General features: G+C 46.3%; 1 protein-coding gene across 1 annotated transcript in view; it reads right to left on the bottom strand.

Moving 5' to 3' along the window:
• Nucleotides 1-17,343: 17,343 nt before the first annotated feature.
• Nucleotides 17,344-23,372, bottom strand: part of LOC129386610 (uncharacterized) — a 74,150-nt gene continuing 68,121 nt past the window's right edge. The window contains exons 6-7 of the mRNA XM_072287664.1: nucleotides 18,669-19,018; nucleotides 17,344-17,357 (exon numbers count right to left, since the gene is read on the bottom strand). Coding sequence (XP_072143765.1) covers nucleotides 17,344-17,357; nucleotides 18,669-19,018 — 364 coding nt within the window. The remainder of the gene's footprint in view (nucleotides 17,358-18,668; nucleotides 19,019-23,372) is intronic.

The following is a 23,372-nucleotide window of genomic DNA, read 5'->3' as shown; positions in this document are numbered from 1 at the left end:
AAAAGAAATCTCCTTCCTAAATATGGGAATCTTCGTACGGTAATATCACGCACTTTGAGCGGTGAGCGTACATTGTTGCCAGTCGGCCGCCTTTTATCTGGACCGGCATATTATAAATAAAGAAAGCTATCACAATGTCCACCCGTCGCCATTTCGCCAATACCTGGTCTGCTTCTCTCGAATTCGCACTCTCGTTTTTTACCTTCCCACCTGCCTACCCTAAGATTCGCTGAGGCATATAACAGGGTCGATACAACTACCAATTTACTACACAAGTACACACTACGCTAGCGCTAATCCTCCACCGCAATTCGTGATGTGAACTTTCATTTCAGACTCTCTTCCGTATGCTGTGATGAGGAATATGCAGTAATAATGCTGATATGAGTACCAAGGGTACGAAATAAATAAAAGGTAGTGCAATATTAACGCGAACTCCGGTGGCACTCTGTAAATGTATACGGTCACAAAGTAGAAATCAGCCAAACATACGGTAAAAAAAAACCCGGCGCTAAAACAAAATAGCAAGAAAGAAAAGCACGACACCAGGGCAGGCTCGTGTGATTCATTTTTGGGGTTTTTTTTAGTCGTAGGCGGATTTTTTTTTTTGTTGCGGGTAATTCATTGCAACTAGCCGGACGTCAATAATAAGCTCGAGTGTCGAACACTCATTGTAAGTGCGAGATGGAAAGGAAAAGGGGAGCGAAATTCGCTTTTGGCCAGTGTGGTAACCTGTTGGCTACACTGTACTTGGGTAGAAGACGGAGATAACTAGTACAACAGAAAATCTGAAACATTTGCCTGAACTAGGGTATAGCCTGCTAATAAGTGTTGGCGTCGACGGATGGTGGAAAGAAGGAAAGACAGTAAGAGAACGTCTCTATACTCTATAAAGTGGAATGGCATGAATAAAACATTTCAGAGAATGTACCAGAAGCACATTTACAGTCGTACATTCAGCTTATTGATGATGATGATGTATGGGGTTTTGTGGCGCAAGGGCCAGGTATGGCCAAAGAGTGCCATGTCTGTGCTAATGAGTTTGCAGTGTAATTATGATTACTATGAAGTTCGTGTGAGGTGGCTGTAAAGAGGCCTTAAAAATATACGCTCTAAAGTGCGTAAAATCTGTATGATAAAATTATGGCGATGACGTATGACTTGTACTATGAACATTTAGATGCATATAAAAAGAATGATACGATAGGTAAAATATATCAGATTATGAGAAATGCCAGAACACTACTGCCTCCTTAAAGCCCTTGAAACACAAGGGCCTGCAGGCATGTGCTATGCAAAAGAATTATCGCAGTGGCATCCTCTCGAGAGAGGAGGCGCTACGAATTCCTGCGACTAATAACATGTAAGACCAAATCTCTAAGAAAACCTAGCACGGTGTCTCTATTAAAAAGCGGCTCTGGACCAAGAAGCATTGCAGGATGAAGAGGAATGTGCTGTCGGTATGCTAATGAAAAATGACTCTTTCTCTCAGATTCGGCTTCCCGACAGTCCAGGAGGACGTGGAGTACGGTCAGCCTCTCCCCGCATCTACCACAGGTTGGAGGCTCACTTCCGTTGAGTAGAAAATTATGGGTGCCAAACGTGTGTCCGACTCTGAGACGACAGAATAGGACATCTGTTCGGCGCGATTTTGTAGTAGAGGGCCAGAATCCTAACTGTGGTTTTATCAGGTGGAGCTTATTATTTGTTTCGGAGTCCCACATGCGTTGCCAGTGGTCTCGCAATCTCCTTCGCAAGAAAGGCCTCAGATCTGTGACAGGCACCGCAGCGGTAGGCTTAGCAGCTTGCAATGTGATTGACGGGGCCATCTCGTCCGCCAGAACGTTACCTTCGATTCCCCTATGGCCAGGGACCCGGCATATTATGATATTCTGGTTAGATGAGTACGCTTTGCACAAGACCGAAAATAGTTCATTAAACTCGGGATTTTTATGTTTGCTGAGTGACATTAAGGATTTCACGACGCTTAGAGAGTCAGTATAGATCGCTGCTTTTGGAAGTTTTGATTTTCTTATATGCTTCACAGCAGAGAGTAATGCGTAGGCCTCGGCCGTAAAGATACTTGTTTCCGGATGCAGTACATCGGATTCCGAAAACGATGGGCCGACGTCTGCATAGGATACCCCGGCATTTGATTTCGAAGCGTCTGTGTAGAACTCTGCGCAGGAGTGCTTGTACTGTAGTTCTAGGAAATGCATCCGGATTTCTGCCTCTGGAGCGTGCTTTGTAACTTTTATAAAGGATATGTCACATTGTATCACCTGCCACTCCCAAGGAGGTAAAAGCTTGGTTAGGTGGATTAAGCGATGCTCGAGGAGTGGGACATGCATTTCATCGCTAAGCTCTTTCACACGCAGCGAGAAAGGCTGTCTTATAGAGGGGCGATTGCTGAAACGTGTAGCGCACGTCATATCGGTAACGGTGTCAAAACATGGATGTTCAGGATTAGAGCGTACTTTAAGGAAATATGTAAAGCTGTTGTATGATCTCTGTAGGTGGAGAGACCATTCATTCGATTCGGCATATAAGCTTTCAATCGGGCTCGTTCTGAAAGCGCCCGTACCTAAACGGATGCCTAGATGGTGAACTGCGTCTAGCATCTTTAGCGCGCTTGGGGCGGCAGAGTTATATACCACGGCACCATATTATAATCGTGACCGGATGAGGCTCTTATACAGATTCATTAGGCATTCCTGTCACTACCCCACGTAGTCTGGGATAGAAGTTTCATTAGGTTCATTGTTTTCACACACTTTTCTTTGAGTTGTTTAATGTGTGGGACGATAGTGAGTCTATTGTCAAGTATAACACCTAGAAATTTGTGCTCTTTGTTTACAGGTATCTGTTGTCCACACAGTTCTAAGCAAGGATCCGGGACCAGGCGTCTCTTTCTTGTAAACAAAACACAAGAACTCTTAAGAGGATTGATTTTAAGTCCATTTTTCTCTGCCCACCCTGACACCTTGTTCAAACCATGCTGTACCTGTCTCTCGCACACTGCGAGGTTACAGGATTGGAAACCTATCTGAATGTCATCCACATAGATGGAATACAAAATGGCGGGTGGTAAGGATGCACGAAGTGTTGTCATCTTAACAATAAAAAGTGTGCAACTGAGCACGCCACCCTGAGGTACACCAGTTTCCTGTGTAAAAGGACGTGACAGCACATTGCCCACTTTCACCCGGAAGGTACGATTGGACAAGTAGCTTTTTATTACGTTTAGCATATTACCAAGAATGCCCATTTCTGACAAATCTCTCAAGATTCCGTAGCGCCAGGTCGTATCGTACGCCTTCTCCATATCGAGGAATATCGATAAGAAGAACTGTTTGTGTACAAACGCGTCACGAATATGTCCTTCAATACGTACAAGATGGTCGGTTGTGGAGCGCCCTTCTCGGAAGCCACACTGATAGGGATCAAGCATTTGGTTCTGTTCAAGGAAATGGATCAGTCGCCGATTTATCATTTTTTCAAATACCTTACACATGCAGCTTGTGAGGGCTATCGGGTGGTAGCTTGCCACTGAACAAGGATCTTTGCCTTGTTTTAAAACAGGGACCACAATGGCTTCTTTCCATGCGGTCGGAAGGTACCCTGCGTCCCAGATAGTGTTGAAAAGTGTAAGTAGTGTAACTTGCGTGTCATTGTGTAAGTTTTTCAGCATTTCATACATGATTCTGTCAGATCCCGGTGCAGAGCTCTTGCATGCGCTCAAGGTAGCTCTAAACTCTGCAATACTAAAAGGACGGTTGTATGGTTGATTTTGACGACAGTTTCTGTTGAAAGGCTTACGTTCTTCTATTTATTTGTATTTGTGGAAGGATTGTGAATAATTTGTTGAACTTGACACATTCTCAAAATACTCCCTAAGTGAGTCAGCCCGGTGTATCGCCCTGTGTGTTTACCAGGGGGAGTGAATATGTTTGGCGCCCTCTAATCCTATTCACCCTGTTTTAGGCTTTGGCCTCATCTCTGAACGAGTTAATACTCGATAAAAACTTTTGCCAACTTTCTCTTTTGGCCTGTCGGCGGGTTCGCCTGCCTTGGGACTTTACTTTTTTAAAGTTCATGAGATTCTCTGCTGTGGTAGAAGCGCGTAGCAACCCCCACGCCTTGTTCCGATTCTTACGGGCGATCCTACATTCGCTGTTCCACCACGGTACATGTCGTTTGCATGTCAGACCACTTGCTTCGGATATGCATTTAGCTGCAGCATGTATTATGAATGATGTAAGATAATCCACAGCAGCATCAATTTCTAAAGAAGGAATGTCGGCCCATGAGATGCTGGTGAGAGTTCGAAATTTCCCCCAGTCAGCTGTGTCTATCTTCCACCTAGGAGCTTGTGGAGGATATTCGTTTTCTTTACATGTTCTTACCAGTATGGGGAAGTGGTCACTCCCGTAAGGATTGTTTGTAACTTCCAATTCGAGTTCGGGCAGTATGGATGGAGAAACTATGCTGAGATCAATTGAAAATAAGGTTTTGTGGGCAAGACAGTAATATGTGGCTTCCTTCTTATTCAGAAGGAAGCCGCACGCACCGAAAGCACGCACCAGAAGAGAAAAGGAACTGTTCAACAAGACGACCTCGCGCATCTATACGAGAGTCGCCCCACAGGCAACTGTGCGCATTGAAGTCGCCAAGAACAACGTATGGTTCAGGCTAGTCGTCTATAAAGGACTGAAATTCATGTTTGTTTAAATTGTAATGTGGGGGTATGTAAAGTGAACAAATGGTAATGAGTCTGTTTAGGAGAACAGCTCGAACCGCCACTGCTTCAAGAGGCGTTTGTAGCTTTAAATGTTGACACGCAACGCTTTTATGGATGACAATGGCAACACCGCCCGATGGTGCGACACCATCATCGCGATCTTTACGAAAGGTTATATACTGTCGGAGAAAGTTTGTGTGTTTTGATTTTAGGTGTGTTTCCTGTAAACACAGCACTTTTGGATTGTGTTGGTGGATGAGTTCTTGTACATCAAGGTTTCTCAGAAGACCTCAGACATTCCATTGTATGATTTGTGTATCCATATTTAATGTAAATTGGTGCTGTGTATACGCAAACAGAAATGATGAATTAGATTACAGAGCTCTTGCGAGGCCCTGTAACCGGGGTTTTGCCTTTTTTGGAGCGTTCGAGGGAGCCTCGCCACTCCTTAGGCTCTTTGTGCGCCGTGGGGATAGGTGTGTCCATTGCCTCTTGTGAGGCGCCGGACACGCGCTCTTGAGAGCGAGAAGTATTTCGAGAGAGTCTCACCTCGGAAGGCGAGACCCCTGCGCCCACGAGCCCGGAGGTTGACGGGGCTCCCTGTGGAATTTGGCTGCGCCGGCTGTTGCCAGCGCTGGGAGGGGCCGGGGAGGTCGAGGCAGCCTCGGCTGCGCCTACCTTCGTGGCCGCTATCGGTACTGCGGGATCGCTGCGTGTAGCGCAGGTTGCCGTAGATAACTCTTGTGGGGCCGGCAACCCAAGGTTAGCCTGGCCTGGTGGCTGGTTGGATGGAGTAGGCATCCCTACTTCCACCCTGGGGGCAGGAGCCAAAGGTACCTGCTCGCTGCACGCGGGCTGGGTACTTGGCCTTGGCCGCTGCGACGCTGCCCCCCGACGCGCCGCATCAGCATAAGGTGTGTTGTGGAAAGGTGAGCACCGTTTACGGGCTTCCTTAAACGAAATATTTTCCTTGACTTTAAGTGTGATTATCTCTTTTTCTTTCTTCCAGTTCGGACAAGAGCGTGAGTAGGCTGGATGGTCACCACTGCAGTTCACACAGTGAGGTGTGCCACTGCAGTTGCAGGAGGGGTGGCCCTGGACTGCACTTTGCACAAGTTGTTTGACCACGGCAGCTCTGCGAGCCATGGCCGAACCTCTGACATTGGAAACACCGTCTAGGGTTGGGGATAAATGGTCGAACATTTAACCTGATGTATCCTGTTTCGATTGTTTCTGGCAGTACGCTGGATGCAAATGTTAGGATAAGATGTTTAGTGGGGATTTCCTTGTTGTCTCGTCTAATTTTAATACGTTTTACGTCAGTAACATTTTGTTCTTTCCACCCTTCCAGGAGTTCAGTTTCTGTCAAGTCTAGGAGGTCTGCCTCTGACACGACTCCCCGTGAGCTGTTTATTGTTCGGTGTTGTGAAATAGATATTGGTATGTTGCCAAATGTCACAAGGCTGCCAAGCTTCTCGTACTGATGTTTCTGAGGGATCTCAAGGAGAAGGTCTCCGCTAGCTAGTTTCGTTACCTTATAACCTGACCCTAAGGCTTCGGTCAAAGATTTTGCTACTGTGAATGGAGAAATAAATCTAGCCTGTTTTACAGGATTCTGACTGTGTACTACGTGGTATTTTGGGTAGGTCTCTTTCGAGCGGTTGAAACAAGTGCTTAAGTCTTCGGTGCATCCCCTCTTCTGAGGGTGACGATCAAGTAGGCGGGGAAATGCGGGTGTTCCCATAGTAACTTGGTATGTTTTCAGCAGCAATGGCGGCCACCCACCATGGAGCCCAACTTGGGGACGCTGCAGGACTTAACGGGTAAGGCTGCCGGCGCCAACCGTACACTGCCACTATAACCTAATATATTATACCCAAAGGAAGGCACATACAGAAGGTTAACCCTTGCCGCCGTGGAGAAAGGAAGTAAATAGAAGAGAGAAGAAGACAGGAAAGATCAAAAAGGGAGAGATAATGACGAAGTTTGAGGAGAGAGAGAGACAGGAAGAGGCGACAACCGATTTCCCTCGGGTGGGTCAGTCCGGAGTGCCGTCTATGTGACGCCGAGGCCGAAGAGGTGTGTTGCCTCCGCCTGGGGGCCTTAAAGGCCCGAACACCCAGCATCGGCTCAACCCCCAGGATCCCCTTTTCCCCAGACACGGCTAAGCCGCGCACGGCTACCCGCGGGAGGGTCCAGCCCTCGTGTGCTCGGGTACGTGGTGTCGCCACACACCAAATGCCTGCTGACCACGACGCCCCTGCTGGGATTCAGCTTATTGTGCCAAATAAATGTAGGACAACTTCTAAGGCGTATCACAAGAACTGTTGCAGCCAAGCACTTACAAGAAGGTGTTGGGAAAGTGGCCGGTCACCGATACTTCGAACGATCCCTCTATTGAATGCCTTTCTCGTAAGAGTAGCCGCAATGCAAAAAGCCCATGATCTGTCGTCTCTCGTTCGATGCCGTTCTCAGAGTTCGAGCTTTCCGCACAGTCGATGTGACGGCTATAGTATTGTGAACAGACCACGTCAAATCTTTATGTGAGTAGAAGTAGTGCATGGCGTTTTTAGGCTGGGTGGTACCTTGAATAAAAATGTGGGATGAAGAAAACGAAGGCAGGTAATAACGGCTGTTTTGATGAGACAAGTAACTGGCCTAAGGCACGTTCACATAGTGTTGGCATCGGTCATTGTGGATGAGTCTGAAATATAGATTGAAGTGCCTAGAGCAAACTTCGCCTCTGCGTCTTCGAAATCATTTCCATCAGCTTCGCAGTACCCAATTGGAAATGTGGTCGCCATTTGCAATGTGGACCAGTATAGCGGGGCAATTTACGAGAAACTGTAAGGTCCTAGTCAAAATCCATAGTCAATAGTGTCTGTTCTCATTTCGCGTCATGAAAGCGAGTCGCTTTTTGAAGCAGTTCCTGCGGGATATTACGCACTACTTCACAAATTATAGCAATCTTCGCAGTCATCAATGTTGTCTTGTGATCGCGATTGAAGGTTGAAGGAATGAAGAAGGCTGGAACAGTAGCCGCAGAGGCATTTGAGGTCAGTTCCTCAAAGCAAATATGTACTGTAGATACATGCGCATAAAAGAAAAGGGATAACGCAATATATTTCAGAATATATCATATTCCTGATTTCACACTGGAGTCAGGGATGCATGACCAAACAGTAGTCATGAGGGGCATCCTGGCCTGATTAAAAGTACAGCAGGAGAAAAGATTGTAGGAATCACTTATTTTTCACGATATATAGGTATAGAATCAAATGAAATATGGGCGGATCTCATAGACAGGCGTCAAAAACGTGATATTCACGACTTCTTATCGAGCATAAGTAAACACGGAGAGATTGACATCATAGAACAAATGCTTACTCCCACAATTTTGCCGAATTTTGCTGAGGTGGAGCGTAGCTTGCCAATGTAGGAACGCAAGGCTTGTGCTTGCAGATTTTACAAAGTACACCGTTGAGCACGAGCATGCATACCAGAGGCTCGCCAGAAGAAGCAGAATTGATTAATATTTAAGACGCAAAATTGTTACTATTCTTATCTCAGCCGCAAAGTGCGCTGAAAAGTTCATAATGTCAAATTTGAAACAGAGTGCGCAATTTCTAGTTACGATCCTAGGCGGTGAAGAAAGCAGAATTCAGCACAGAGTCCCTGTTGCGTGGTTTTTGCTCTGGGACCTATGTAAGCAGGAATGTCCGTAACTACTGGCGCGGTGTAGCGCAGGTAAATTGCAAATAGCGCCTGGTACGTCCGTTGTAGGCATCATCAAGACGCACCTCATTTCATTCTTGCTACACGTATTAGAAGTGGGCGGGTTTTCCTAAAGCATCGTCAGGTTTTTAGACCGAGGAAACTTATGGTTCATCATCACACCAAGCAATACTTCGTGGTTCACCTATAGTGTTACGGTACCGTCTATGGTAACATGACGCCTGCTCATTGCGCTGTGAATGAGAGAAAGTGCACCAAATTTCGCAATAACCACTTACATAGCGCGAAGGAGTAAGTACTTACAGTTAGCAAAAATGGCTTCTTGTACTACCGCGCACCGTTATGGTGCGAGACTGCAGAAGCCCCAACATAACTGCAATATACATAGAAACAAATTTTGAGTATCCACTAACACCTCTGGAAGCTCAATTACGTTTGTATTGAAGAGCGTGGGGATAAATACGCCAACATCAAGGAATGGCTCGGCCTATTTGGTGACAAGTGATTTCTCCATCAGCCAGCTTCATGAAACACGTGCCATCACAAAGATATCTAATGATCCAAGCGCACATGAACCCCCAATGCCTACTTCTAAAGCAGCAAGGATTGCCTCGTGTACAATTTTATCGTCCGCGAATTTTCTTTTCAAAATAGAGCGCCTGACAGGCGGTGGTGTTTCATCTCCTGTTTTATGGAAGACACCACATCGTTGACGCTTATACAAAGGCTCTACCTCTTCAACATTTTACATCCCTATGGAGAGCACACTTTTCTATACGGCGCTGTCATCCCGTTCAGTCAATTGTCTGCATATTTTTAGTGACGCATCTTGTCAAGCCCAATGACCGCTAAGATTAATTTCGGCGAAACTTTCTCTGTCTTAGATAAGCGACAATGAAACTGCACTTCCAAGTTTTCATGCACAACTCAAAGGCCATTATGCATTGAATGCATTGATATCTTCGTGTGCATGAAGCATGAAGTTCATGCCCACAGAGTCCTCTATTGCTGGCGCAGTGTAACGGTGGTGACAGAGCAGTGACGTAAAAGATGAGGTGACAATCATCTTAAGCGACCTCATCGTCATTCCTGCATCGTAAACGGGCCACGTTGCGACGACCACCTTTTTTGTTGTGGAAAACGCGACCTGCGTACAACACTTTAATATTATGCGCAGAGGCTAGTGCGAGCCCACAACAGCGCAGCGTTACCTGCGTGACACTTTACTTAACGTGTCTAGATGGCAGCAGTTATGGCGCCGAACATCGCGACTCATGCCTAGGTCTGACGACGATTATTTTTTTTCTTCGTGTCTGGCGATAAATTGCATGAAGATCTTTATAATGGCTATCAACAGGGATCATAATAGTCCATGTTCAGACAGATTTCCTTGTCTCCTGAACAGTTGAGGTAACAGGCATATCAACCTTAGATGGATTGTAGAAGGTCTCAACAGTGCTTGCTAGAGTTTTTTTGAATTTGACGCAATAGGTTGAGCGAAAGTGAAGTGGCGAAAAAGGGGGTAAGCATTTTAGTTGTGTAAAAGTCAGGATGGGGCGCTTTTGTGAATCTATATATCAGCACATCCGCCCAAGGTTGGTAGCAAGGAACTTCAAGTAGCTCTGGTAGGAAGTGCCTCTGATAAAAATTTAGAACTTTCGTTGGTGGTGGAAAGACGAAAGTGATCGGTTCTAGTCTATTCATTGCTGAGCTACCACCATGTTGGTGGTGGACATCGGGTTCGTCCAGGAGTATGAGCAAGTCAAGGCATGTTTCGATGGAAAAACTAAGGTATTCAAAGGCAATGTGCTATTTCGGTGGTAGATGGGCGCCGACGATATAAAACACTTGACGCTGATGGTTCACGACAACGATGCATTCTTCAAAAGCGTGTTCACAATGTCCATGCCGGGCGTGCCCGATTCACACAGTTGCCCATTGAAACCTTGGTTTTATTTGTTTCCGAGAATGCAGTAATAGATAACCAGACAGGCCCTCTTTGTAAAATTATTGCTGGCTATTCATCACAAAGAATGCATTTTGTCTTGAGCTCTGTGGCAGTGTTAGATGTAGTCTCATGAGGACCAGCACCATGCGGATATTTAGGTAGCGTGCTGAAACACAGATGATGATTCCGACCGCAACGCTCGGAGGCTGCGCTGTTCCTATACGCTGCGTTCACATATCCGGCCTTAACAAATGTGGGCATTAATGCAGAGTAAAAGGCCAATTCAATGCACCGCAAGTATCTCAACCAGCGAATGCCCAGGATGCGTAGTCATGATGTCGAGAGTCCTCCTATATTTTATTTTCCTACGCGGAAGACCAGTGGCCACGTGAAACCACTTTCTACTTTCACCGACGAAATGGCCTTCTTGACAGGAAGGAACTAAAAAAATGTAGAAAAAGGGCCTTCAGGTAAGTCCACAGGAATATCGTACATCCTTCTTTCTCCTCGTGCTTGGCTTAGGGGGTAAAGATTAGGAATACAGTTAAAGGAATCAAATGAGAACACAATACTGCATACAAACGCAATTTAGCGCATAAGAACCCTGAATGTGTTGCTCTGTGAGCATGCCACAAGGAAGTGCAGCAATGCGCTCAAGGCTTTCTGGCTGAGGATGACCTACACCATTCCCCAACCATGTCTCCTCCGTCGAAAGGAGATTGTGTTGTTCATATATTGCAGGCAAGACTTGTAGTTTGGCGACAAGCAGTATGCGAGAGCACTTGAGCCTCCTTCATAGACGGAAACACGCACGATGAAACAAGGCTAGTGTTTAAGGACGTAACATCACCAATAGTTCTGCAGATATTTGCCACAAAATTTTCCAGGCAACTATTTTAATTCTCGATCCCTCATCGTCGTTTTCCCTATACCACCACGCCCCTTTTGTCTTCAAATATCTCTGCCATTCCACCAAACCGCCTTCCCCAGCGTGGAGAAAGAGTATGCACGCATTTCACTCTGGCCGACCTGTCCACCTTTCTGCCAATAAAAATGATCTATCTTTTGAGGGGTGTAATACATTGTGACCTCCTTTGTTACTTGGGGACTGGGGTCAACGATAACATGTTAATAGATGATGATGTGTGGCGTTTTACGGCGCAAGGCGAGGTGTGGCCGAAGAGCGCCATGACAAATGTAAGGTTAACGGTGCATTGGGAATGGTGTAGGCAATGAATTCCTCATGGTATGTGTGACATGGCTGTAAAAATGCATAAAATCTGTCGCTGTGGATGGCGTAAAATATATTGTTGCTAAAATAATGGCACTAAGTAGTGTTGTGGGCTATGGCAATGGGGTTTCGTTAAAAACATGATACAATAAAACATAACGTGGACACTTAGCTGGAAGACATTCTTTGAGTACAGGGGCTGTTATACGTGCGCTCGAAATTCCCTGGCCAAATTATTTGCAGAGTGTCTGTTTCAGCTAAAAATTCTAAGACAAGTTTCGATTAAAAAGCGGTTCATTGCTAAGAAAAAATTTCGGGTGAAGAGGTATATTTTCACGATATGCAGAAATGAAATAATTTTTCCTCTGTGGTTGTATCGCAGGGCATTGAATAAGAACGTGCAGGACTGAGATTTTGGCCGCACTAACAACAAGTGGTAGGATACCCCCCAGTCAAGAGGTAAGAGTGAGTGCCGTAAGTGTGTCTTATTCTTAATCGGCAAATAAGCACTTTGTTAAATCGTGATGTTCTCTCCGATACCAAATATCGTAATTTGGGTTTTATCAAATGCAGTTTATTTGATATCTGAGCATTCCACTGTTGCTGCCAGAGGATTTTCAGTTTGTGACGCAAGTATGCTTTAAGATCTGTGGCTGGGATGGGTGTGTTTATGTCCGTGTCACCAAAAGCTACCGAAGTAGCTTTCTCGTCAGCAGCTTCGTTGCCTTGTATGCCACAGTGGCCAGGTACCCAGCATAGGATGATCGTTTGTTTAGCGCTATAAGGTGAGCATAGCAATGTATACAATTGATTAAAGACAGTGTTTTTATGTTTACGTATATTCAGTAGGGCTAGGACTACACTCAATGAGTCTGTGAACACAGTAGCCCTAGTCAGATTCGTTTGGTTGATGTGATCTACTGCAGAGAGTATTGCATATGTTTCCACTGTAAAAATGCATGTATGTGGGTTCAATGTACCGGATATAAAAAATGCTGGTCCTAGTGCTGCGCAAGCAACACCAGAAGGAGACTTAGAGGCATCCGTGTAAAATTCAGCACAAGAATACTTCTTCTGAAGCTCAAGAAAATGTGAACGTACGTTTGTCCCAGGTGCTTGTTTTGCTATTTCTGCAAACGAGACGTCACATTCGATAGCCTTCCAATCCTAAGGGGGTGGAAGCCGTGTAGTTTCCATTATGGTATTCTCTCAAATCGACGCGCCCGTTTCTTCGGACAATCCTTCCAACCGAAAGGACAGCGGAGGTCTAGTGCCTGGGCGGTTACAGAAAAGCCTAGCCGTAGACATTGTCGTGAATAACTGAATGGCATGGCTGATGGAAATCTGATTTCACATTGAGGGCATAGCAGAGACAAATATGTTCTTTAAAGATGCAGGGACCATTCATTTGATTCAGCAGACAGGCGTTCTAAGGGGCTAGTCCTGAACGCACCAGTAGCAAGACGGATACCCAAGTGGTGGACGGAATCGAGCATCTTCAAAGCACTAGACGGGGCCAAGTTACACACAATGGCTCCGTAGTCAAGGCGAGACCGTATAAGGCTTTTGTACAAGCTCAAGAGGCATCTTCTGTCACTTCCCCAAGATGTGCGGGACAAGATCTTCGGTAGATTCACTGCCCTCAAGCACTTCAGTTTCAAATATTTTAAGTGTGGGATAAAAGTTAGTTTGAAATCTAAAATGAGGCCTAGAAATTTATGTTCATGACTCACAGATAGCCGTTCTCCATTAAGGGCAATACCGGGCTCCAGTATTACGCCTCTCTTATTGGAGAAGAGAATGCATGCACTTTTTCCAGGGTGTAGTTTGAAGCCGTTCTCTTCTGCCCACTTAGACAACTTATTCAGGCCCAGCTGCACTTGTCGCTCGCAGATACTAAGATTGCATGACTTGTAACCTATTTGGATATCATCCACGTATACGGAATGAAACATTGTACGTGGTATGATAGTATGGAGGGAATTTATTTTTACAAGCAATAAAGTACAGCTCATCACTCCACCTTGGGGCACACCTGTTTCCTGAATAAATAGACGAGACAGGACGTTACCTATCCGAACCTGAAATATGCGCTTGCACAGATAACTTTGAATCATGTTTAGCAAGTTGCTTCGGACGCCCATTCCAGCTAGATCACGAAGGATTCCGAAACGCCCTGTAGTATCATATGCTTTCCCCGTGTCTAAATATACTGATAAGAAAAGCTGTTTATGCACTAAGGCATCCGGTATATTTGTCTCAATACGGACAAAGTGATCTTTTGTGGATCTATGTTCCCTGAAGCCGCACTGCAAGGGATCTAGTATCTTGTTACTTTCAAGAAAATGCACCAGGCGACGGTTAGTAATTTCCTCAAAAAACTTACATAGGCAGCTTGTTATGGCTATAGGCCTATAGCTGCTGGCCCAAGGTGGGTCCTTGCCCTCTTTCGGAATAGGGATTATGACTGCTTGCTTCCAGGCTGACGGGATGTAGCTGGCAGAGAATATGGCGTTAAAAAGAGAGAGGAGTGTGTTGTGTGCTTCGGGATGTAGGTGTTGAATCATCTCGTAAACTATTCGATCGGTTCCAGGAGCTGATTGTAGTGATTGTAGTAGTGCAGCCTGAAATTCTGCCATATTAAAAGGACGGTTGCAGGATTGATTGCTCTTTCCTTTTCGGCCCAGAGGCGGTCGTTCAGCTTGTTGCTGGTATTTAAGGAATGAATCGGAGTAATGCAATGTGCTAGAAATGTTTTCAAAATGCGCCCCTAGAGAGTCAGCTTGCTCCTGAAGAGTATTTCCTTGCCTGTTTACTAATGGTAGAGGATGAGTTTGCCGGCCTTTGATTTTATTCACTCGGTTCCAGGCCTTTCGTTCGTCAGTATGAGAGTTAATGCTAGAAATATATCTTTGCCAGCTTTCCCTTTGGGCACAGCACTGCGTTCTTCTACCCTCAGACATTATTTTCTTGAAAATGATCAAATTCTCCGTAGTTGGAGAGTCTCGAATGTTGTTGCAAGCAATATTTTGATTTCTACGCGCTTTCGTGCAGTCAACGTTCCACCATGAAACACGTCGCTTACAGGGCGATCCATTTGTCATGGGGATACATATTGACGCTGCATCAGCTGTGAACGCCGTGAAATATGCCACTGCATCTTCGATAGAAAGATTACAGATATCATTCCAAGTCAAATGTGTCAGCTCCCTCTATCGTGTTCAGTCGGCACAATGAACTTTCCATCGGGAGACATGTGGAGAGCACTCATCACCTTTTGTTAGTTTTATGACAATGGGGAAATGATCGCTTCCGTAGCGATTCTTAATCACGTTCCACTCCAGATGGGGCAAGAGTGAACTCGATGCGATGCTTAAATCAACAGATGAAAATGTTTTGTTTGCGACACTGTAAAATGTAGGTTCCTTCCCATTTAGCAAGCAAGCATCTGTAGTGAACAGGAAGTTTTCAACTAAGCGTCCTCGGGCATCACAACGACGGCTTTTCCAAAGGGTGTGGTGTGCATTAAAATCTCCAAGGACAATGTAGGGTTCGGACAGTTCATTGATAAAGGTGTGAAATTATGCTTTTGAAAGGGGATAGTTCGGGAGAATATACACGGAGGTTATAGTGATCAGCTTATTAAACAGTACCGCATGGACTGCAACTGCCTCTAGGGGTGTTTTAAGCTGTAGTTGCCGGCAAGCAACACCCTTATCTACAATTATTTCCACACCGACATATGAGGCAAGGGCGTCGTTGCGGTCTTTTCGATAAACGGCATACTGCCGGAGAAAGTTCGTGCGTGAAGGATTAAGATGTTTCTTGGACACACAGCACCTTTGGACTGTACTTATGTAAGACTTCCTTAATGTCGTCTAGGTTGTGGAGTAAACCCCTCACATTCCAGTGTATTATCTGTGTAACCATAATGTATGTATTTTGTGCTGTGTGTCTAAGAAATATAGATTATATTAGTTCACGAGACCGTTCCAGGCCCTATGATACGAGCTCTACCTTTCCTCCCGGCGCTCTCGAGGGAGCTGCGCCGTTTCTTGGGCGTCTGGGACGCCGGATTTGTGATCGTATCCATCACCTCGTCTGAGGCGGCGGATACTGCCCGCGGAGCGGGGATTTTCGCGGAAGTGGTGGGCCGATCTGCACCAGCAGTGGCCCTGGGTTCAACAGGCCCGAGGGTCTGCTGTTTCTCCTTTTTGGGGGCTGGAACAGCGGTGACTGTTCCGGCCGGGGGGGGGGGGGGGGGGGGGCTGATGGCGTTACCGCCATCACACTCCGTGTGACTTGGGCGGCCGCCAAATGATGTAGCGCTGCCCCCCGGCGCGCAACATCTGTGTGGGACGGACTAGATTGGTTCATCGAGAAGCGCTTGCGCGCCTCTTGGAAGGAAAGGTTCACTTTGACTTTGATTGCGATGATTTGTTTTTCTTTTTTTCCAGAATGGGCAAGAACGGGAGTACGCGGGGTGATCGCCGTCACAGTTAGCGCAATGGATGGTGGAAGTGCAAGTGTCAGACGAGTGCTCGTTTGATGCACATTTTCACAAGTAGAGCGCCCTCGGCAGCTTTGCGAACCGTGTCCGAACCGCTGACACTTGAAGCATCGGCGTGGGTTAGGAATGTGTGGCTTTACGCGGACTTTGCAGTATCCTGTTTCTATTGAGTCTGGTAAGTTGCTAGTTCCAAAAGTGATGATTATGTGCCTAGTTGATATTTCTTTGTCATGTCGCCTTATTTTTATCTTTTGTACCTTGACGACGTTCTGTTCTTGCCATCTTTCCAGTAATTCACTTTCGCTAAGTTCGAGAAGCTCATCTTCCGAAATGACACCGCGCACTGTGTTTATCGACCTGCGTGGGCCTACAGAAACGGGAATGCCCCCAAACGCTACAAGTTTTGAGAGCTTGTCGTATTGTGGCTTGTCGCAAACTTCGAGCAGAAGATTGCCACTTCTCTTCTTTGTTACGTTAAAACCTGGGCCTATTGCTTCAGTTAGAGATTTGGCTACAAGAAATGGTGATATTGTGATATTATTCGAACTGTCATCGTTTCATGCTGGCTGTGGACAACGTGGCATTTGGGGAAAGATACTTTCGGTGGCATGAAGAAGTTGAATTGTTCGTCGGTGCACCCCCTCTTGAGGGAGCGATCAGGCAAAGAGGGAAAAGCTTTTGCCATAAAAAATGGGAAAATTCGGCGGCGATGGTGGCCACTCACCACCGAGCCAAACAAGGGGACGCTACAAGATTGGAAGCCTGCAGACGCCAGCCATGCATCGCCACTATAACCTATTATAAGATACCCAAGGTTGGATAATTACACCAGGTTAACCCTTGCCGCCCAAAATATGGAAGTGAGGAGAAGTAAAGAGAACACAGGAAAGATGGAAAAGGTGAGAGAGAAAGAGGAAGATTGAAGAAAAGGACAGGAAAAGGCGACAGCCGATTTCCTCCAGGTGGGTCAGTCTGGAGGTGCCGTCTGTGTGAAGCAGAGGCCGAAGAGGTGTGTTGCCTCCGCCGGGGGGCCTCGAAGGTCCAAACACCCAGCATCGGCTTAACCCCTAAGATCCCCCTTTCCCCAGAGACGGCTAAGCCGCGCACGGCTACACGCGGGAGGGTCCAACCCTCGTGTGCTCGGGTACTTGGTTTGGTACAATACACCAAACGCCTGCTCATGCAGACGCCCCTGCGGGGGACAGGTTAATAGACAAATTGATTGCATTTTAAGTTCTAATACGCCAAGACAACGTGCTTACGCCTTTAATAGGCATTCTGCCATTTTTTTAACACACCACATTTATTTCTTTACAATTACCTGTTTCACGGAACACTGAAAGCTAAACATTCTGGGGCATGGTTTTGCGTGCTTGACAGCACCATCTGCTGTCGCGCAAGCGAAGCGTGTTGCGCCATGCTACTCCACCGCATGTAATGTATGACCTTCGCAGTGTCCAGTAGTATTTGTTACTTGGTTCAACTACAAGGTGAACGTGTAGCATGCAGAGCTCCCCCCCCCCCCTCACTTGTGCTATTTATATTCTTTCTTCCAATACTTCTCGTATAGATATGATTGCTTGGATGGCACCAACTATTGTGACCAACGAGACCCTTCAAGAATCGGTATTTTGATCGCTATGCTGATTCTTGCACCTAACAGATTTAGCGGAAAGCGTCGCCCAGCGTGTTTGGCCCGCGCATGCATGTACTCTTGCAAAGGCATGACACCAGCACTAAAAGCGATTCCTATGAAGTCTCCACCTGGTAACTCACAAAGAAAGTGCCTGGATAATCAGCTCGCAGTACATGTTCTTCCAGCCTGGGCTGTTGACAATACCGACCCAAAATAAGGGTTAGTAACCTGTCAACACAAGCCCGGCCACATGTGTAGCAGAAAGAGCGAATTCATTGACTGAAAGCACTGGGATCAGTGACGTTTCAGAATGGGGGAATTGATGATTTGTTTTGTTAGTGAATCTACAATCAGCAGCAATTTGTACGCTCTGTAACGAAGAACGCTGTTGACAATAACGAAACGTAAAATTATAGAACTCTATGTGGAACTTTGATAATCCACATTCCCTTATTCGTCATATTTGTCCCTACTAGCGAGTAATATAACGTCACCAAGATACAACGATAAATGAACGGCATTCGCTAGCTTACATGAGTTAGGTAACTAAAAAAGCTATCGGTGATTTTGCAAGTTATAGGTAAAGTGAAATGATCTTATAGGGAAACATTGTTTTGATTCGTCATCTGATTTGTCGATTACAGTGCAATCCTTGATGGGTTTTTTCCAGCCGCTCGCAGTTGGCCTAAGATCAAAAATAAAGTGCACAGCTCTTAGAAGTGGTGGCTTCTTGTTAAGGGCTACGCTTTATAATTTGGGAAGTACTGCGCTGACCCACATGAAACTAGCTTGCATCTTTGATAAAGAAATCTTTTCAATAGTTCGCGCTTTGGCACAGCTACTGCTCTAAACATGCAAAGTACGTACCGTTCATGAAGAGCTCTTCAATGCTGCCGTTCACGGCAAGGCCTTCTATGATGTATTTCGCCGAAGCCTGTAACGTCGCTACTGTGATGGTGAGCGTCTTAAGGCTTCGCGTCAGAGGCAGATAGGCTCTTAGGCACCGGGCAATGTCGGGGTGCAGCCGCCTCAGTCCACTGCAGTCAGTCACCATTAGGTTGGTCAGGTGGCCTCCACAATTGCCACCGACGAGCCAAGGTGAGTCGCCCCTCGGCCCAAAGAGCAGATCAGGAGACTTAAGTCTCTGAGGACCTGAGAAAGCATTTTGGAGGAGGGCAAGTGCCCTCGAAGCCGCCGTGTTCACTGCGACTCCAAATCTGCAAGTTGCGGTTGTAGGGATATCAATTGTAGCATGAAAAAATATTTACCCGTTTGACACGCTTGACTAGCCACCATCGACCTAAAGAACATTAACGAAACACGTTAGAAAACTCCACTAGGTGTTCGAAACATGTCAGGACCACTTCGACCTAGCTTCCCTAGATAAGACAAACTGCGTCTAAAGAATCGTACCCAAAGGCGGTAAATAACCATGCATGAAATATGAGGATAACCCACATTCGCAATAATTTATATTCTAACATAACTTACTCATAGGAAACTTACATTATTTTGAAACCATTATGGTACAGAACAAATCTGGGCAGCTTCGCCAGAAGGCAGAAACATTGACAGCGGTAGCGATGTTCGACGTTGCGGTCAAGCTCTTTAGATAGTTTCATAACAATGAGCGGTGCTATACGTTGGTGCGACGCAGCAGCGAAAGCAACTCGTGCCTGGCAAAAGTAACAGTGCACTTGCAACTTTAAATTGTTTTACAACATCGTAGTGATGAGCGCCATTGCGGGAGTCGCACTGTTATCTTGTGTGACTTGAGACTGTCGAGAAACCGCCGGCCTTAGCGAGCGCCAAGTAAAATATTGGGTAATGTTAGCTTGAAGTTTCGTGCTCAGACAAGAGCACCACGTAGCATCCCAGCTGGAATGTTGGGGCACTGAAAGTGTATACGCGTTTAAGGCTCATGTCAGCGCCGGAAAGCAGAAGGCTGTTGTTGCTCGACCACTCTCGTGATTGAGCATGGCATTCCGGATGCGTTCATTTGGCTTTGTCGCTTTCGAGAGCACAGGCAATTTACGTCTCTGGAGACTGCCTAATTTTCCGCATGCGAGCACTCCTACGTTTTCGCAGCAATGAAAGCCCTGCAGGTTTGACACATACGCGTACGGGTACTTTCAGCCCCTCCATTGGGACCTCGAAGAACTTATTTGGGACTGCCACCTCAACTTTAGTTCTAGACCAGTGGCTACTAACTTCTATCCAGGCCTGGTCGCAACCAAGGCGCAGCACCGCTGCGGCCGCCAAGGAGGTAATGTGGTCGCTACACATAGTTTTAGAAATAGAGATTCTTAGGATTGGAGTCCAAGTCTGGGTTGTCCATTATCTAATTCACATTATCAGGAAAAAATGAAGCTGACCAGGTCGTGTAACGCGAAGGGCCGATAGCTGGTGTTTCTTTAGCGTTGCAGTATGTGTCAAGGGAACGAAAGCACAAACAAGGGCGGCAGAGAATTGGGTGAGGTGATGAAATTTGGAAATATGTGCGCAAGTTGGAATCAGCACAGGAGGATTGATAATGAAATATTACTGAGCCTTAGTCCTCCCAGGGAGCATAAAAGTAGGTTGCTCCGCATGACGAAGATGATAACGGGAATTCATGGATAAACTTGAAGCTTCAGCTACTAGCACCAGCCTTCTTCATCTCACAGTGCGTCTGGATAGCCCACTCTACAGTCGCCTTCGCTGCATGTACAGCAAATACTCTCATCTTGTATCAGTGCAGCGAGTCATATTGGTACTCTGATTAACAGCTCAGTGTGTCAAAACGTCCACGGAAGATTCGCTTGCTATGCAAACTTGCTCGATTCAGGCTCTATCATGGCGCCTCATACAGGTAAACTTACTGTAACTGACTTAATCGATGAGTTTCTGTAATTCACCGTTTTCTGCGTACTTGCATCATAAGAACCATTTCATATCGACGGAGTTCTTGAGCACTTGCGGTTCCCCAAGACTCACGATCCCGTGAATTCGCTACCGCTTCCACGCTAGTCAATCTTCCAGCATCGCCAATACGGCTATTCTTATGAGCGTCGCCAGTCGCACAAACGTTTAGCCACTGGTGCAGCGGAGTCGCTATAGATTATACCGTGGCAATCCACTCTATTTGAGGTCGTTGGCATTAACTTGTATAACTTACAAACCACAATCAGTAGATCAGTAATCAGTAAGCAATAAGTAAACACGCTAGTTTGAATACTTCTGTACTTTTAGACAGTGCATCTGAAGTCACTGAGTTCACAATTTCTGTAGTTTCGAGGCACGGTGCTGCTCATGTGTTGCTGAACGATCGTGTACAGGCATTCTTCGTCTGCCATTGTCGACGAACTGCTTTCCGCACCCAACACAATACGCAATATAACGTCTACCTACGACCCTTAGGCCTATTATCTGACTGAACGCTCTCACCCTATTTTATCTCATGCAATTTCTATAAATGTATATGCAACCACACTTAGTGAGATATACTTTGGCCCTGTTTTCACGTTTGTCTAGAACGCCGTCGTTGAAGGCACGACTAACTACAGCCCAATTTTCACGTCCGTGGGATGCAGCCTTCCTTCGCCAACGACACTGGTTTTTCGTGCCCTGTCTAGCATGGCGTGTATTCCGAGCGAGTCTGACAATTTGGATAATGCCGTCGCGTCGCGCGCGCTATCCCACACGTCCTCCGTGCAGTGCGAAAGCTTCACGGGGACGAGAAACGCCTTGCGGAATGGTTCCACGGAGGTAACGTTGCTGTACCCTAAACCACAATTCGAGCAAGTGGTCGCTCTTAGAATCTTCTGCATCGCTACAGTGTCCCGTACACTGTCGTAATGGAGGAGGGGGATGTTGAAAGTTTTAGGCGAATCTAGCTTTGCAAGACAGACCGACAACAGCTGCGCCTGAGTGCCCCCTTTCAGCAATGTTCGTCACTGTTCAGAAGCACAGCATGAGACGGGTGAACAAGACGTCTCAGATAAAAGGACCGCTAGTGCATTACCCCGGCGAATTCTCTGGGCGACCGCAGTCACCGCAACACATTGTCTACATGTCGCGCTTCAAGCCGTCGGCTCGTTGCTCACATAACGTGTGATTTGCGATAACGTAAGCTGCGTAAGAGATGAGTGAAATTTGGTGAGTGGTTCCGACATGATTAATAATTTTCATATGGATATAATCAAACATATCAATTCTTTGCAGGTGCTCACTGTGAACTGAGCAAATAAAATTGTTCCATTTGGGAAACAATCCTTTTTATATGCATATAAGTTATCAAATGGTGTATTCAGCAGGTGTAACACCGAGCGTTAGCTGTCAAGCAACTCCGCCAAGAACAGTTGATAAAGGGCCTGAACCATCTACCCTCACTCTAAACATTGGCGATCCTGATGGCTCAGTGACTGCATCTGCAGCATAGGCGATTTGACATAACGTGTGTGCGACCTTTGTCATTGCAAATACCTCCGGTGCTAAAGTGGAGCCACCTTCACAACTTACAGTGTAGACAGCAGCGGGCCTAAGTATTGTTTCAGGCGGGGGACATGAACAACATGGCGTCCATTGTGGCACATGTCACATGTGAATGCAGTAAGCTTTATCACATAGTTGGCTGATAAAGTGCGTTCGTCGATGCGCCATGGTTCTTCATACGTTCAGAGAAACACACGCAGTGCCACTGGTCATATACTACTGTGTATGAGCCCGTACATATACACTTTACACACGTAAGTATATGTTGTGGTAACGCCAAATGGCAATGCACATTCTCTGAATGCTTCCCACGAGGCAGCCTTTCTCCATTGCAAGCGCATGCCGTGATGACGGCGAGGCCGAACGACGACTTTGATAGGCAAACAAAATTGCTCCCTTAGAGGTTACGACAACTGCTTCACTCCACGAAAGCTGTGACGACCGTGAAGGCCAGTTTTATAACTCAGACAAGCTGACCATCACGGAAAGCAATGAGCCAGTGTCGACGACTACCACTGAAACCGCGTGAACACCTATTTCGGTATTGCCTTCTCACTGCTTCGTAGGCTGGTTCGAAGGTCGGACATCAGAGGCGGATCCGAGCCCGGTGGTGCGATCATGGGCGCGATTTTTGCGACAGTTGGACCATTATGGTTGCCCGTGAAACGATCATCTGATTCTCTCGTGTAGTTAACTAGGGAAAAGAACTGTTTGAAAAGTGGACACCTTTCGTGCAGTGTGTGTGCTGACATGTGTGTTCATGCGCGTCGTAAGCTCAGATGTTTAAAGAGCTCCACATGGATTGTGCTTCAATATCTGGAGCTGGTTGTGTGAATATGCCCAATTAAGGCTTTTCTGATTTCCTGCTACCTGCCGCCCTAATCTCGTCACCAACAAGCAAGTCTTTGCGATAGACAGGGACGATGACGCATGTCCGCTGAGCTAGTTAGTAGACTTAGTATAGCGTTAGAGTTAGTATAGCGCAGGCCAGCTACCACGATTGAAGCGGCCTCACGGTGCAGGCAAGCTACCTTCATATTGACGTCAAAGTCTAAACCACAGAACCCAGAAGGGATCATAAAGGTATCTGTGCGTGCG

Source organism: Dermacentor andersoni, chromosome 4, assembly GCF_023375885.2.
Source record: "Dermacentor andersoni chromosome 4, qqDerAnde1_hic_scaffold, whole genome shotgun sequence".
In the NCBI taxonomy this organism is placed as follows: domain Eukaryota; kingdom Metazoa; phylum Arthropoda; class Arachnida; order Ixodida; family Ixodidae; genus Dermacentor; species Dermacentor andersoni.
Note: the sequence above shows the minus strand (reverse complement) of the source record. Positions and strands in the feature narration are given on the sequence as shown.